General features: G+C 37.3%; 1 protein-coding gene across 7 annotated transcripts in view; it reads left to right on the top strand.

Moving 5' to 3' along the window:
• PCDH15 (protocadherin related 15) overlaps window positions 1-17,748 on the top strand; it is a 1,256,363-nt gene that overhangs the window by 1,176,794 nt on the left and 61,821 nt on the right. For all 7 annotated transcript variants that reach the window (XR_006299724.1, XM_043596132.1, XM_043596136.1 and 4 more), the window contains one exon: window positions 14,449-14,664. Coding sequence is in view for 6 of the 7 variants with exons in the window: in XM_043596132.1 (XP_043452067.1) it covers window positions 14,449-14,664 (216 nt within the window). In the remaining variant the exon portion in view is untranslated. The remainder of the gene's footprint in view (window positions 1-14,448; window positions 14,665-17,748) is intronic.

Genomic DNA, 17,748 nt, shown 5'->3' on the forward strand with positions numbered 1-17,748 from the left:
TTGGCAAGGATGTGAAGAAAAAGGAAGCCTCTCACACCATCAGTGGGAGTGCAATCTGCTGCATCCACGGTAGAAAACATTATGGAGGTTCCTCAGGTATTAAAAATAGAACTGCCTTGTGATCCACAAATTCCACTACTGAGTATTTACACAAAGAAAACATAAGCACTAATTCAAAAATATATAGGCACCCTTTTGTTTATTGCAGCATTATTTACAATAACTAAGGTATAGGGGCAACCTAGTAACTATCTTTTGAGCCTTGACAATATTGGTACAATTTATAGATTTTATATATCCCTTAAAAATATGCTTATTTTTAAAAATAATACTATGGGGCGCCTGGGTGGCACAGTCGGTTAAGCGTCCGACTTCAGCCAGGTCACGATCTCGCTGTTGCTGAGTTCGAGCCCCGCGTCGGGCTCTGGGCTGATGGCTCAGAGCCTGGAGCCTGTTTCTGATTCTGTGTCTCCCTCTCTCTCTGCCCCTCCCCCGTTCATGCTCTGTCTCTCTCTGTCCCAAAAATAAATAAACGTTGAAAAAAAAAAAATCTTTAAAAAAAAAAATAAATAAAAATAATACTAGTAAAAAAATAATTACTTATTAAAATTTTTTAAAATGCCACTCTTCCTATTATGTGTTGTTTGAAATAGAAATAGGCTGTTTTTGTTTAAGATTAAAAAAATCCATATAACTGGCTAACGACTGAAAATAATAGGTTATAAAAGCCATACAGATCATCTGATCCTGGTTACAGAAAGCATATCTATATATAGGAAATATAAAAGGACATATATAAACATATTAATAATGGCTATAAATGGATGCAGTGTAGAGTTTTTAGTATTCCTTTGCTAATATACATTTTCTGATATTTCTGTAATAAACAAGAAGTAATCAAGTATTTATATATTAGACACATTATAAAAGACAGTTGGACATTTAATTGGCTACAATTTTTCATCTTTACAAATAACACAGAGCAAGAATAATAATATGAAGTGGCACCTGGGTGGCTCAGTTGGTTGAGCGTCCAACTTGGACTCGGGTCACGGTCTCACAGTTCATGGGTTCGAGCCCCGCGTCGGGCTCTTTGCTGACAGCTCAGAGCCTGGAGCCTGCTTCAGATTCTGTGTTTCCCTCTCTCTCTGCCTCTCCCCTGCTCATTCTCTGTCTGTCCCTCTCTCTCAAAAATAAATAAACATTTAAAAAAAGTTTTAAGGGGCCCCTGGGTGGCTCAGTCGCTTAAGCGTCCGGCTTCGGCTCAGGTCATGATCTCACAGTCCATGAGTTCGAGCCCCGCGTCGGGCTCTGTGCTGACAGCTCAGAACCTGGAGCCTGCTTTGGATTCTGTGTTTCCCTCTCTCTCTGCCCCTCCCCTGCTCATGCTCTGTCTCTGTCTCTCAATAATAAATAAATGTTAAAAAATTAAAAAAATAAATTAAAATAAAATACATAAATAAATAAATAAAAATAAAAAAGTTTTAAAAAGATTAATTTGATTTAGGAGTCAAAAAAGAAAGAAAGAAACTAATTTAGGAATTTTTAAAAAGGAAAACAGGGTGAAAAAAGCATTTAAATAATTTTGCAAAGGTAGATTCATCACTTATTACAATCTAATCCATGCTTCTCAAAAACTAAAAATATTTTTAAAAATTAGCAACTGAGAATAATAATATTTTAGCCTAGTATCTCAAGGTGGAATTGTAATGTTGGCCACTCTGCTTTGTAGTATATTGTTTTGGGGCCAATTCTTTTTAGAATTTCATCCAACAAAAAATAATAGTAACAGGAATTTTACTTTTGTGTTACAGCTGTTTCTTCTTATCAAACTTGTTAGATGTTAGACGAAATATACATTGTTATAAAACTGAAAAAATATATGTCTGTGCATACATGTTTACATATATGTGTGTCATATATCCATGTATGTGTATGTATGTGTATATACACACATACATAGAGACAGATGGTTTCTGAAATACCACCAGTTTAAATGAAGGACATTGCAGAAAGCAAGTTTTTTTGTTGTTGTTGAATGTGTTGTTTACATTAAAATGTTGCGATGTATATATATTCAAGGAGGCAGATTTTATTTTCCCATGTGTAAATAGCACCATTCCAATCTGTCAGTATGGGCCTCTGTATAATTAGTGTCACGTTAATGGTCCTAAAGGCTTTTCTGCTGCTAATCATTAATTTCATCATAGTACTTTATATTCACTATATTTTTGAAAGTTCTCCATTTATTTTCCAAAGTAAAAGGTTTATAAATTGAATTCCATTTTCCTTTGACATACTCTTTAAAAAGCAATGATAAAGGTTTTGCTTTTTGTAGTAAAGCTTTTTGTGTGTGCTTATTGTTTCTGTCTTAAATGGGCAAACGTTGTCAGAGAGAACACACAGAAGATGCCACATTCGTATTTAATTTGCAAATGCCTTGCTATCAGGATCCTCCGATTCCCTCTTAAACTTAATAATTGAAGAATAAATAGGCTTCTTATACATTATTCATATCCTAAACCTTTTTGCAATGATGAAAATGCCATTCTTTATCTCGTAAATTAATTGTGCTTTAAAACTGTAAAAATATAAATGAGGATGTTTAAGTGACAGGATACTCAAATCTTTTCATGAAGCAAGGTGGTCCAAACTTTTGAACACATGAAGGACAAACTGTCTTAAATAATTTAATGATGGGAACAAAAATAAGCTTAAAAAAAAGTTTGTGTTCAAGAGGATTTTAAAAAAAAGTTATATATCCTCTTTAAATTTTAATTTTCATTTTTGAAGGAGATTTTAGTGGCCAATCTGAAAACCAAGTCACAAAAAATATAAAAGAATAAGAAAATCAAGTGTAATAGATACGCATAAATAGTATAACATGCCAAGGTAAATGCTATAGTAAAAAATACATAGAATATAGTAGTTAGGAACATGCAGGTGGAAACAGCAGTGCCCCTAAGGGAATTGGGACAGACTTGAGAAAATTATCATTTAAGGTGAGACTTGGCTTTATTGTTCAGTATTATATATATTCAGTACGTGTAGGTGTGTGTGGGCGTGCTCACACATATACCATAATATAATCCAGGAGGGAGCACCATTTGGCCTAGCAGACAAAAGACACTTCTTAAACATTTTTTAACGTCTATTTATTTTTGAGAGAGAAAGAGAGCATGAGTGGGGAAGGGGCAGAAAGAGAGAGAGACACAGAATCTGAACTAGGCTCCGAGCTGTCAGCACAGAGCCTGATGTGGGGCTCAAACTCACCAACCTTGAGATCATGATCTGAGCCAAAGTTGGATGCTCAACCAACTGAGCCACCCAGGCACCCCAATAAGAGACATTTTAAATTAGAAGAAACTGAGTAAGTAAAGAGTTGGAATCATAGAAGAACACAGATTGTTCAGGAAAAAAAAAATAGGTAGTATGGTTTGGGGGAAATTCAAGTAGAGGTACCTGTAGGGCAGGAAGTTGGAATGGTGCACTGGGATCAGACTAAGAATATTTCGTGTGCGTGTCATAATGCCCCTCTTGTGGCAGGTGGGGGCTCTTGGCCATCTTTCTGCCATGGCTGGAGTGAAAACTCAGTCTTGAGGGCTTGCTTGGGCAGCATCTGCTTGGTTGTCTGTGAACTGAGGGGTATCGCAGATCTCCAACGCGGAAGGCTTGCTGACAGACAGGAAGTCGGGAGGCCTGGGGCCAGAAGATGGATGCTAAGATCTGTGGCCCAGTTCATGTCTGGGTGGGGTGCCCTTGCCCGGTGGGCAGACGACGGCGGGAGGGAGCAGCACAGCAGCTAGAAGAGGGACAGGAGCCGGGGAGATGAGAAGGTGGAACTATATTGGCCTTGGATTGATCTAATGTAATGTAACGGACAAAGAACACAGGTGAGAAATAAGGAGGATCATTTAATTTGCTTTGAATGCTGAAGGATTGGAATTCATAACTGCAGAATTATAGCAACAGTACAGACTTCTTAGACATTCCTGGAATAAGTGAGCTTTCACCAAAAACCTTTAACATTCTGTTATTCAGAATCAACATCAAAAACTCGTTTTCCTCTCTCAGAGAGTTCAAATTGTACGTGTTTTCTGTTATTACTGTGTGTTGAATGGAACACAATTTCTTTCTTTTCCACCTGGATGAAAAGGTAGAACAAATATTTCAGAGTCCATTTCAAAGCTTCATTGGAGAATATATGATCAGTCATGAGAATAGCAATAATGAAGAAAAGAACAAAGCAAGTATTTTTTGAGGTAGTATTTCTTTTCTGAGATTTTACAAAGAAAAGAAAATTAAACTTAAAAAAAAGTTTCAATGATCACATAAATGCAAGTCTTTCCGATGTTTAAATCTCATGCCTCCTGTAATAAATCATGTTTCAGTGTATAACTTTAAAAATGATAAAAGGAAGATTTTGCTGTTCTCCAGTCTCTTTCTTTAATTTTTCAAATAGGAATTATCATGTGATATTGGACACCACTTTTTAAGAGTAAGCTTTGATAAATTCTAGCTATAACAAAATAACAGTAAAACTCCTGAAAAGGTTTTTGTCATTCAAATTGTGTTGCCTGTGTCTACCTAACATTATTAAATTGTTGTTTCTACAGTAAGTTTTATTTTACTCACTAGAATATCTCTGAATTATATTAGACTTTTACTTAAGTATACAAATAGTAGATACATTGGAATTAGGAAGTATTGGACTGTACTCACCTTTTCAACATCCAAAAACAAAACAAAACAAAAAAACAGACATTAAGCTTTCTTATTTGAAATGTCTATGCCCTCTCTTTTTCTGCCTTTTATTTTTTTGTATAAGTCTTGAATAGCCTTACAAATAGACCTCTCTACCTGACATTTTCCTTTCCTCATTCATATTTTATCATATGTTGGACATATGTATTGTCTTAAGAGCTTTAAAATGAAGGTTTCTTTGTAGTTCCTGAAAATACAAGAGCCAAGTTAAAGTAATTTAAGAAGCCAAGGATCTGTTCTTTTTGCCCCTTACAAACACAGTTTGACATGCTGACATTAGTAGGTGGAAATGTGGGATTTGAGAGTTTTTGGCCTGACATTCTAAAATACTTTCACTCTATTACAGGGAGAGTGAGTCTTCAGTGCTGTTAAATGTTAAAATGGGGTCTAATTGAAAAACTGAAGTTTAAAATTAGCATTATTGGACTTTAATGGGCTTTGGAAGTTCTTAGGACATCACTAATTATTCCACTAATATTTCCACATCCATAGTATTCATTTAGGCAACAGAGGGGAACAGTTATTTAGGCTGCTAGAAAATTAATGGGCTCACCTACACCCCTATATGATAGAGGCAATTATTTGGTGATTTTCTCTTAATGTTGGGCACCTGTGTGCATTAAAATTTCCAGATGAGGTCTTAGAAATTCATAAGTGGTTTCCTGTGTCTTAGCTTTCATTTAGAAATATAATTACAACAGGTATAATTATAATATTCATTTCTGATTTTCATTCTTTTAAAACAACTTTAGACATAACTTTCCTGATTTTACTCACTAACAGAAACTCCCAAAAGTCTATGAATCAAATCTTCCAAGGTTACCTCTTCCAGATAATAAAGACTGTGCCCCGAGCCCAGTGTACATTTTTTATTATAAAGAAGCTGATAGAAAAAGTCAAGTGGCATCAATTCTGTAGCAAATTTGATTCAGTTACAATTTTCACGATGAGCCAGCTTTAATTTTTAGGTGTTAATTTAACCAAGTTTGTTAGATGTGTCCTTACTACTATCTAAAAATTATGTAATCAACTTGTAATGTTTACTTATATTTTCCCCTTTCTTACAATATCTTTAGGAATTTTCCGCATTTTTTAAGGAAACAATGAAGGTTATATTCACAAAGGTTAATTTATTTAAAAAATAGTACTTAGCTCTTTTGTTTTATTCACGCTTAAGTTCTCCAATGACATCTCAGGCAAATAGTGAAACTCGTTCTTCTCAGCCACACATGAACGCATCGGGACTAACTTTTAATATTGTTAACATTTTTATTTATGTATCTTTAAACATTTTTTAAGTTTATTTATGTAGAATGTGACAGAGAGCATGAGTGGGGGAGGAGCAGAGAGAGAGAGAATCTCTAGCAGACTCCGCACTGTCAGCGCAGAGCCCAATGCGGGGCTTGAACTCACAAACCATGAGATCATGACCTGAACTGAAACCAAGAGTTGACCGCTTAACAAACTGAGCCACGCAGGCGCCCCCTTGTTAACATTTTTAAATATCAGTTCCTTCTCCAACCCCCCAGCAAAAGCCAGAAAGGTAAATTTCTATATGAAAATAAATTTTCTAAATTAAAATGAATTTTGACTTATGTTTCCACTTTCCTTCTTTTAGCATTGATGTATTATACATTAGAGTATATTCTATCCCCTGTGATTAACCTGGTTTGTTAAGTAGAATTATTTTTATTCTAACTGCAGAAATGATAGATTCTTACCCTCTATTGCTGTATTTTGTATTTCCCTTGTCCTGTTTTGTTTCGTTTTCTATATTTTTATCTCATTTCTTTTCCTTCCCTGTGTATCCTTTGTGCATTTGCGATGTTATATGCTCTATTTTATTTAATAAATGGGGCGCCTGGGTGGCTCAGTCAGTTAAGCGTCAGACTTTGGCTCAGGTCATGATCTTGCAGTCGGTGAGTTCGAGCCCCACGTCGAGCTCTGTGCTGACAGCTCAGACCCTGGAGCCTGTTTCAGATTCTGTGTCTCCCTCTCTCTCTGCCCCTCCCCTGTTCATGCTCTGTCTCTGTCTCAAAAATAAATAAACGTTAAAAAAATTATTTAATAAGTGTTACCGTAGAAATTTTAACATACATGTACCTAAAAATACCAATGTACCCTCCACCCTGAATATTATTTAGAATATTCAGACATTTAAAGTAAGTCCTTACCGTTGAAATTTATGTTATTGTTTTGGGATATCTTAGTCTGTTTTTTTGGCCACACAGAAGAATAGAATTATGCATTGTAGAGCCCATGCTCAAGTAGAGTGATTTAAACATTTAATACTTTATTTGCTTTTTCATATCTTCCTATATCTTAGATTTTCCACTGGTATTTCATTTAAGGGACACCATGTAGAACTTTCCATCGGTACCTTTCCACGCCACCCTGTGATTGTCTCAAAAAGTGTTTATTTCCTTCTTGTTTTTGAAAGACATTTTGGTAGGGCTAGAATTCCAAGTGTGCAGCTATTTTCTCTGGGCACGTTGAAGATATTTCCCTCTTCCCACTCAACCACCATTCTTCTACTCCTGAGACCCTCCTATGACACCTTCTGTTGGGGGTAGGCTGCCACGCCTTCTGCAGTTTCTACAAGATGTGGAGGGCACTTTGTGTTTGTCCTGTTGGTACTTGATTGGGCTTCTTAAATCTGTTGACAGCTTTTTTTTTGTTTTGTTGTTGTTGTTGTTTTTATCAATTCTGGAAAATTCTGTTCTGTCTTCTTGAACCTCTGATTAGACATTTGCTAAACTTTATCACTAAATGCTATGGCTCAAATTTGCTTTTAGGTTTATGTGTCTTTTTGTCCTGTAAGGCATTCTGGGTCATTTCTTCTATCCTACCATTCAGTTCACTAATTCTCTCATCAACTATGCCTACACTGCTAATAGCTTCATCTCTGAGTTTTTCATTTCAATTACTATTTCTTCATTTCTACAAGATACTTTTTATTTATGTGCAGCTATTCTCATTTCCCCTCCTATTTTTAAGATGTCTATTTACTGAAACATACTGAACATGTCTGCTTTGTATTCTGTGCCTGCTAATTCCCTCCGTGGGTATGATTTTGCTTTATTTATTTATTATTATTTTTTTAAGTTTATTTGTTTTTTTGAGAGAAACAGAGAACAATCAGGAGAGGGGCAGAGAGAGAGGGAGACATGGAATCTGAAGCAGGCTCCAGGCTCTGAACTGTCAGCACAGAGCCCAGTGCGGGGCTTGAACCCACGAACCTCAAGATCATGACCTGAGCCAGAGTCAGAGGCTTAACCAACTGAGCCACCAAGCAGCCCTGATTTTGCTTTTTCTTCAACTAACTCTTCTTTATGGAATTTTGTTCCTTCTTCATTTTTAGGATTATTTTACTCTAACTTTTTTTTTATCTTTCTTGGAACTTACTTGTTAGGATTATTTAAGGCATAGGTTGGAGGTGGTTGTTTTGAAAATGCGCTTTCTTCTGGGAGGAGGCTAGGCCACTATCAGAGACAGGTCACTTTTCTCAAATTCTCAGTTGTGGTTTTTCTGTTTATTCAGGTAGAGTCTAGGACCACTGGGTTTACGAGTTCAGAATATTATGATTTCTCCTTGAATTGAGCAAATTGGTAGTGTATGAATGAAGGCTACAGACCAAATGAGGTCTTGTGTTGGTTGGATTGATTCTCAAGGAAGGTTTTTCCCCACTGCAATCAACATCAAAGCTTAAGCCTGGAGATTTTCTTAGCAGTTTGGGATGGTGGTGGCAGTGGTGGCTGGAAAGGAGAGATGAATTTCTCATTCGTCCTTAAGGTGAGAATTTAGCATCCTGGGAAGGGTAGTCTTAGACTCACTTCCGTGAGTGAGCATTGGGTATTGTTTCCTATTCTCTGAGCCAATCACAGCCGCAAGAATTTTAAGCTCACCTAGATCAGCAAAAAGCCCTCTATGTGGAAACACACTCAGCACTAATAAGAGTTTTGTATTTCTGCCTTCACTTAGTTTTGTGGCCTGCATATGTATTATTTTCTTTCTGTGTCCTTAACATGTCTAGGAAGAGTTCTTGTCATCTTTTATCTAGCACTTACTGTTGTGTTCACTGGGGTCTCAGTCCTGGTACTTAGTGTGACAGATTGAGCATAGTGGTTTCCATATAGGTTTTAGAGTGAGGCCTCCCCAGGTTTGCTATCGATTGTCATTGTGATTATGAGAAAGTAACTACTCTCTGTGTGCCTTCCTTCCTTTATCTATAAAATAATAACAATAAAATTTGCTCAACAGGAGGGGTGCCTGGGTGGCTCAGTTAAGCGCCCAGCTTTTGATTTTGGTTCAGGTCATGATCTCATGGTTTGTGGGTTCATGCCCTACATCAGGCTCTGCACTGACAGTGTGGAGCTTGCTTGGGATTCTCTCTCTCCCTCTCTGTCTGCCCCTGCCCTGCTTATGCTCGCATGCAGTGTGCTCTCTCTCTGAAAATAAGTAAACTTTAAAAAAAAAAAAAAAGAGAGAGCAAAGTACAGGTATCTTGAAAAAATTGATTAATGGATTATTTTAAGGAAGTTACAATTTCATGATAACATGTCTGGAGTAATAAGCTTAAAGTAATTTAGTGCATATTCATTGGTAAATATGATATGAAAAATGTTAAAATTTTTAATATTATAAAATATTAAGTTATAATAGTTATACTACACTTGGCTATCTTTATATATGTGTATATATGTGTGTATATATATACACACATATACATATTTATCTTGAAATAATGTTTGTTGATCAATGGTTTTTTTTCATTTTATGAATAAGGAAAACTGAAACTCTGAGTGATTTTTTTTCAAAATCACACCCGACATTTGAGTCCTTATCTCTCTAAAACACAACCTACACATGCACATACACACACACACACACACACACACACACACACACAAAATAAAAGTAAATTTAAAATTATCAAACATAGAAAGCAAATAGTTATTGTAGTACACTCTGCTGAAACTCTCACTTTTCACATCTGAAACCAGATTTAAAATTGTGTTCTTATTTTTTTTATCAGTATTTTTGGTGTAATTTAGTACATAAATATATCATGTCTTCTCATTGATATCATGAAGGAATATTTGGTTGTTAATTATGTGTAAATCCCATGTACCTACACAACATTGATCAGTCACATCTTATAGACAGGTTTCAGTCTTAAATCATGTGTTTGTTGAAAATTAAATACGCTCAAAATTGAACTTGAAAATACTTTAAATTACTTCTAAATGTGGTACTAATTGGAATTTTTATCATTCACTGTCTAACTGGCTAGTATTCAACTAGATGTACTTGGGAGAAAGGAGGGAGATTTGAAAGAATATTGATGACCCTGGGAAGCTATCATCAATGCCTGTTTTCTGAAATGAGGTCTTTGAGATTCCAAAAAGGATTAAGACCATGCAAAGAAATAGAAATGCAAAGTGAAGTCATTACTGACAACATTAATATGACAGTAGTAATTGTATACTTTTGGGAAAACACCCAGTAAACGTGATTTTTTTTTTTTTTAACGTTTATTTATTTTTGAGACAGAGAGAGACAGAGCATTAACGGGGGAGGGTCAGAGAGAGAGAGGGAGACACAGAATCCGAAATAGGCTCCAGGCTCTGAGCTGTCAGCATAGAGCCCGACACGGGGCTCGAACTCACGGACCGCGAGATCATGACCTGAGCCGAAGTCGGCCGCTTAACCGACTGAGCCACCCAGGCGCCCCTAAACGTGATTTTTAAAAACGCTGTATCTCATTTTTTGATAATTTGCTCCAAATGTACTGTGAAAAAATCATAAAAAAATTAGATATTTCTAAGTTGTAATTGCTAATTTCATACCCAGACTTTTGCATTAAATGATTATTTGCTTCAGGAATGGTATTGACACCAGATGGGCCAAGGCTCTGAGAGGGAGGGTCTCAGGACACTTGCCATATGGGTTCTTGGCTTTGTCTGTGAAAGAATTCAAGAGCAAGACATTTAGAAATAGGAGCTGCTTCACAAAGTATTGGTCTCCCTCTCAGATGGGGAAGAGGACCCCCTTTGTCTCTACTGAAAAGTTTTAGAAACCATATAAGGAGTGGGTAGCTAACCATATAGGCAGGGGGTAGCTCTTTAACTTTGGGTTTATTACTTACATTGGGCCATTTGTTTTTCCATTGTCTTAGGGTTGTGGAGTTAACCACAGGGAGCAGTCTTAAGAATGCCCAGCCTTTGTGGCTTTTATTGCCAGAGGGCATGGGGCTGGTAGTCTTCCATGAGTTGGATCTTGTGACTCTTTATGTTCAGGGTCAGCCTAAAACTAATATGGCTTCACTTTAGTCAACTTGTCTCCCAAGCCTCCCTTCCCTCCTGCCTCAGTGTGTTTGAAAAAGCACCTTAACCTGTTAACCTATCTACTTTGTGGTTATCTTAATTTAGTAACTTAGAAATACTAGAAAGTGAAATTACTTGTTTGTTGAAATTGGAAGTTAATCAGTAAGAACTGTACAAAGAAACTGAATGTACCAAGCAATCACAATGATTTTACTGTAACTACCTTTTCTTTCCTAAATATAATTGTGTTGTGCTACAGGGTTCATTTAAAAATACAAAGGTTTGTTTGACTGAGAAAGACAAGTAGCATAAAATTTCACTCGTTTGTGGAATCTAAAACAAACAAACAAACAAAACCAAGTAAACAAACAAACATAAAGCAGAATCAGACCTATAAATACAAAGAACACACTGATGGTTGCTGGTGGAGGGGTGGAGGGGATGGACAAAAGGGGAGAAGTGGGGGAGGGGAAGGTACAGGCTTCCAGTTATGGAATGGATAAGTTACAGGGATGAAAGGCACAGCATGAGGAATGTCATCAATGATACTGCAGTAGAGTTATATGGTGACAGATGGTAGCTACACTTGGGGTAAGCACAGCATGACACACAGAGATGTTGAATCACGCGAAACTAATGTGACACTGTGTGTCAAGTTCAAATTACAAAAATTTTTAAATTAAAAAGAAAAAAGCACAGGACTAGATGTTAGCTGTAAATACTTGGGAGCATGGGAAATGTGGCGAATTGGACTTAGATTCTAGAGTCGGAATGATCAGAATTCGAATCCTGAAGCACAGAAAGAGCTAAGTGGATTAGGTATATAACTATTGGAGTCTCGTGTTCTTCATAGGTAGAATAGGGAATAATAATACCTATCTCATAGTGTTAGAGGGAAGATGAAATAAAATGATTTAAAATGCCTATAACAGGGGCGCCTGGGTGGCGTAGTCAGTTAAGCATCCGACTTCAGCCAGGTCACGATCTCGCGGTCCGTGAGTTCGAGCCCCGCGTCGGGCTCTGGTCTGATGGCTCAGAGCCTGGAGCCTGTTTCCAATTCTGTGTCTCCCTCTCTCTCTGCCCCTCCCCCATTCATGCTCTGTCTCTCTCTGTCCCAAAAATAAATAAAAAAACGTTAAAAAAAAATTAAAAAATAAAAAAATAAAAAAAATAAAATGCCTATAACAATTTAAAAATAAGGGTTTAGAATCTTACAACACAAAATTGAGTAAAAGAATTCAGATAGAAGAGGGAACATATAGTGTGATCCCATCAACATAACATTTTAAAATAGGCGCAACTACTGAATGGTGTTAGAAATAAGGCCAGTGGTTTCCCTAAGGAGTAGGTGTTGTTCGAGGATATAGAGAACATTCTGGGATGCGGTAATGTTTTCTTTCTTGAAGCAGGTGCTAGTCACGTGATTGTGCATTGTTTGCAATTTTTTTGAGCTGTATACTTACGATTTGTGCATTTTTGTACATGGTTTTAATACTTCACTGTCATTTGCATTAACAGTAAAAAATTTATTTCAGTGGAAACATCCATGCTAATTATAAGTTAAAGGATAATACTCAACCAAATCTTTGACCTATTTGTCATTGGTCCCAAGTTTGCTCATCGTATGCAAAAGAAATGACTTTGATTACTTGATTCAAACTCTGATTTTAATTTTAGTTGGGAATGGGCTTTTTTATTTTTTATGTTCTACATTATTAAATGAATAAAACGCCTGAGTTCAAAGCTTAAAAAGAAACACTTTGATAACTATTTTTTCTTTGTTCTTCTTCCCCTTTTAGTGATAATGTGATCTAATGTTGAAATCTAATTACTGTCCCTCTAATGCCAAAACTCAGCTCCACCATCATGTGAAACATAGACCATCTACAGAGATGAGTTGGTGCTGGAGCTCAGCTCATCTGACTTCTTAGAAAGTCATTTTGACAAAATTCAAGAAATCTCTTATCCTGAAGGAAAATATCTCTTTGCTTACTTTAAGTTACCTTGTTTAATAGAAAGGTAGAGCTATCCTTAAGTGTTTCCAATGGTTGAGCACATATACAGAGAATTTGAAGATGGAGATCCAAACCCATGGTAACCTTTAACATGCATTCACTATTATTGTCATTATTTATATCCCAACTTCACCACCTACTATGTAGCCTTTGGCCATATCACTTTAATTAGAATTAAAATTTCAGTTTCTTAGTCACATAAGCCTCATTTCAAGCGTTCAGTGGTCATATGTGGCTAGTGGCTGCTGTGTTAGAACACATTTAGCGCATTTCCATCACCACAGAAAGTTTCACTAGACAGCATTAATTTATATAATTGGCATTAATACATTTCTCAGAGTTTGTATTTAAAAGGATGATGCTTTGTAGAATCCTTAGCATTGTAATGACATCGAAAATGCTTGATACATGACATTTAATAATACTTTTTGTAAAAATAACTAGATAATGAAAATAATGAATAATAACAATATAAAAGTTATATATATAGTATCGTGAAGCAGGTGTACGTAACCTTGTATAAATTCACTAAGACTCTCCTATCCATTATTCCTCCTCCAAATATTTTACTACGAAATGATTCTCAAATTTGTGTTCTGAAACATCTCTGAAGTAGAAGCTATAGAGCCAGACTAATATATTACCCTCAAAGCTTCATTACAAAAGACCTCTAAGCAACTATTTACCTTTTTAAATTCTAAATATTAAGAAACCTTAACATGTAGATCATTAGTACTTACAACTAGGAACAAATCTGATTAATCAGGATATTGAGTGATTAAAAAAGAACAATTAGTATTCTAACCTTCTCTAATTATGACATGGCATTAACTAATTAGGATCTTTATATATCTCTAGACTTATTGATGAAAAAGTTTTGAACTTTTATTCTTCTTGTCATCTGAGAGATTTTAGTGCATTATTTTATTTTTTCCCCTTTCGGAAATGGGTTAGATGAAAAGCACTATCACAAGCTATGTCTATTACACAAGACAATGGCTAGGTAAACAATCAATCCCATCCTTAAACCAATTTGGATCCCAGCCCAGAGTGGAATGCATCAGACATGCCAATCAAAACACTTGATTCACTGACTGGACCGGGTTAGTGTCTGTGTCCTTGGAATTCACCCTGGGTAGTCATTATCATTCATCCCTGTGGACACAAAGGCTGATAATCTACAGGATGATATCCAGAACAATAGACAGTTAAGAGGGTTGTGTTGTGTTATTATCACAAAAGAACATCAGTCTTACAAACAGAAATAAGCCCTTTAATACAGGCTATGTTTTTCCTGCTTATTTATGCCCTGTGTTTTGTTTTGTTTTGTTTTCCCCTCCTAGGCTACTGACAAAGATACTGGCAATTATAGCGCCATGGCATACCGACTCATCATTCCACCAATTAAAGAGGGAAAAGAAGGATTTGTGGTAGAAACATATACCGGGCTCATCAAAACCGCTATGCTTTTCCACAACATGAGAAGGTCCTACTTCAAATTCCAAGTCATCGCGACTGACAACTATGGGCAGGGGCTAAGTGGCAAGGCAGATGTGCTGGTAAGTAGGTGAAAGTTGAGATTAGGGGACTGGAGTGCAGTTACCCCATGGTCAGTGCTTTCAACTAATAGAATTTTTTTTATTGAAGTTTTATTTACTTATTTTGAGAGAGAAAGAGAGAGAACGAGCAGGGAAGGAGAAGAGAGAGAGAGGGAGCGAGATAATCCCAAGCAGGCTGTGTACTGTCAGCACAGAGCCCCACATTGGGCTTGAACCATGAGATCGTGACCTGAGCCTAAGAATCGGACGCTTAACCCCAGGTGCCCCAACTCATAGACCTTTTAAGTTTAATCCAAATAGGTTTTCTAAAACCTAAATTAATTTTCATCCAGGTTGTTAATAGCTCTAGCTTAGGATATAAAAGGTATAGCTTTAAGGCTGTGCATTTTTTTCACACTTGGGAACTACATCATGATATGTTTTTATATATGATTGTGACAGCAATTCCAAAGTATTGGATTACTATTTGGTCTTCAGATCTCATTTTTACTATAGAGTTGGCTGGAGCTCCTTAAAATTTTTTAAATACTTCACAGAGTTGTGCTGGAGAAATTAAAATGTATGAAATTTGTATTAATGCTTAAATTCCTTTTAAATTTTTTTTTCAACGTTTATTTATTTTTGGGACAGAGAGAGACAGAGCACGAACGGGGGAGGGGCAGAGAGAGAGAGGGAGACACAGAATCGGAAATAGGCTCCAGGCTCTGAGCCATCAGCCCAGAGCCTGACGCGGGGCTCGAACTCACAGACCGCGAGATCGTGACCTGGCTGAAGTCGGACGCTTAACCGACTGCGCTACCCAGGCACCCCTTAAATTCCTTTTAGACCTTTTGTAATTAAGAAAATAAAAGGAAATTTTTTGAAGCAAATTTCTGCTCCAATAGATGTAATTTCCTTATTTGACCCAAATCCCTGATGATAGCATCGATGATTCTTGACTAAGTTACATTTGGCTCAGTCAAGAACATTGCTTTCCTCTGCTTTTTCTTAGGCTAGACACCATCTCAGTGGTAGAGTGTACTCAAGGGTGGTTTGATATTACTGCTTATTCAAGGTGTTCAATACCCGTATTTCTGACTTGTGGAATTTCCACCAACCTGGTGGTGTGGACTAGTTGGATTTTTCTATGATTACAAGTTATAATTATTACTGGAAATGCTTCTCACATAAAGGCATCATCAAGTATAATTTTTCTTTTGCTGTTTGCATCTTATTAAATCTTCATTTTCACCGTTACATGTAATTCTCTGAACTAGTTTAATCTTCTCAGATACGCAGACAGCAGGGTCAGTGTTTTTCTTCTACATAGGTACTCATGAAGACCAACCACATTGACTATGATGGCTATGAAGTTCGAACATCCCCATTTAGAACAGTGCAGTGGTGGTAAACAAAGGCCAATCTAAGTCTGGAAGCTTTTGACATAGATGATACTAACGTTGACACTGATTTTTGATAAAATTAAGATCTGCAAACCTAATATAAAATAATGTTGCTATTTCCCTTCCTGTTAAAGGGCTGCACACTGTGATGGTGTAAGATTAGCCACTAGGGTAATTACGCTAAGTATTTATAATTATAATACTACTTTGGGGCACCTGGGGGGTTCAGTCGATTGAGTGTCCACCTCCTTATCTTATGATCCCAGAGCGTGGGGTCGAGCCCCGCACTAGGCTCCACACTGAGCATGGACCCCCCCTTAGGATTCTCTCTCTTCCTCTCCATGTCCCTCCCCCTCCTAAAATAAAAAAATACTACAATAACATAAATAAAATATAACTATGTAGATTATGTTTGTAATATGTACATAAGCCATGCAAAGTTTATGGGTTTCTTATTTCGACTCTATAAACTATTGTGTGGAAATTAAAAAGTATACCTTTAAAACTACCGTGTGTGTGTGTGTGTGTGTGTGTGTGTGTGTAAAACTTCCTAGCAAAACAACATTTATGATAAGTATGAAATCCTGTCAGGCAAGAGAAGGGAATGTGGAGAGAAAGGGAGAAATGAGGCTTTGATGGAGAGGGAACGGCCTGGGCCAGAACCGAGAAGGAAGACAAGTTGTGACAGCCTGAGTCCCGGAGAGATAGTACTCAGCCCAGAGCAGCGAGCGAGCAGAGTGCATGAGAGCCGAGAGCCAGGCTGGGCATGGCAGTAGGTGGCTCATGTGGTGGTCGTCGGCCATGTTAACAAACTGGAACTTTTTCTTAAAAGTAGTGGGAAAGCATTGGAAAATTTTTAGCAGGAGTGAGTGAAGGTAAGATTTTTAATTCAGAAGAAACCTTCTTGCTTATTGGGACTCTGTTCTCCCGAGAGGACACTCCTCATGCTGCTGGCTTCTGTTTGAATCCTGTTCTGTTTCTATTTGCCGCACTTCAGACCACGCACTGGCTGAGGGGGACCTTTGAGCATGACGTGGCTACTTCTAGACCTTCCCTCTTCTTGAGATCCAGCCTTGGTTCTCCCCGTCTGAGCCTGTCACTCACTGCCTCCCTCACATTGTTGCTGTGATCTCCCAAACCTTGGGTCTCCCCCCTCCAACACACTCAGTGAGTTAAGTTTCTGGTTACTGTCACCATTTCCAGCAATCCCATTGTCCTGATTTTTGGCAGTTTCACACACACAAATGATTCCTCGAGTATCCTAAATTTACAACCTCTTGGCTGCCTCTTCTCTGGTGCTTTTGCCCTCCACCCTATTGCATCCACTAGAAGCCAGCTATTTCTGCCATTACCAGTGAATGCATCCCCTCTATAACCTCCATTTCAAACCTCCCACTCTTCGAAAGTAATACTGAACATACCCAGCTAACACCAGCACTCCGTGGCTCCTCCAGGACCTTCAGTCCATTTAGCCTCCCTCCACCCTCATGGTTTCTCTCTTCTGCACACTAGCTTTATAGTATAACACTGACCACCATAAGCCCTCAGTCACATAGGGATTCAACTTCCTTGCCCTTTCTCCCGACATCATACTCATTTGGCAAAACCATAAGTCTAAATAATTCCAACATTCTCCTCTCTCCAGACCTATAGTCATGCTGAGTATGTCTCCAGAAACATACACAGTTGTAGAGTCTTACTT

This window comes from Prionailurus bengalensis, chromosome D2 (genome assembly GCF_016509475.1).
Source record: "Prionailurus bengalensis isolate Pbe53 chromosome D2, Fcat_Pben_1.1_paternal_pri, whole genome shotgun sequence".
NCBI lineage: Eukaryota > Metazoa > Chordata > Mammalia > Carnivora > Felidae > Prionailurus > Prionailurus bengalensis.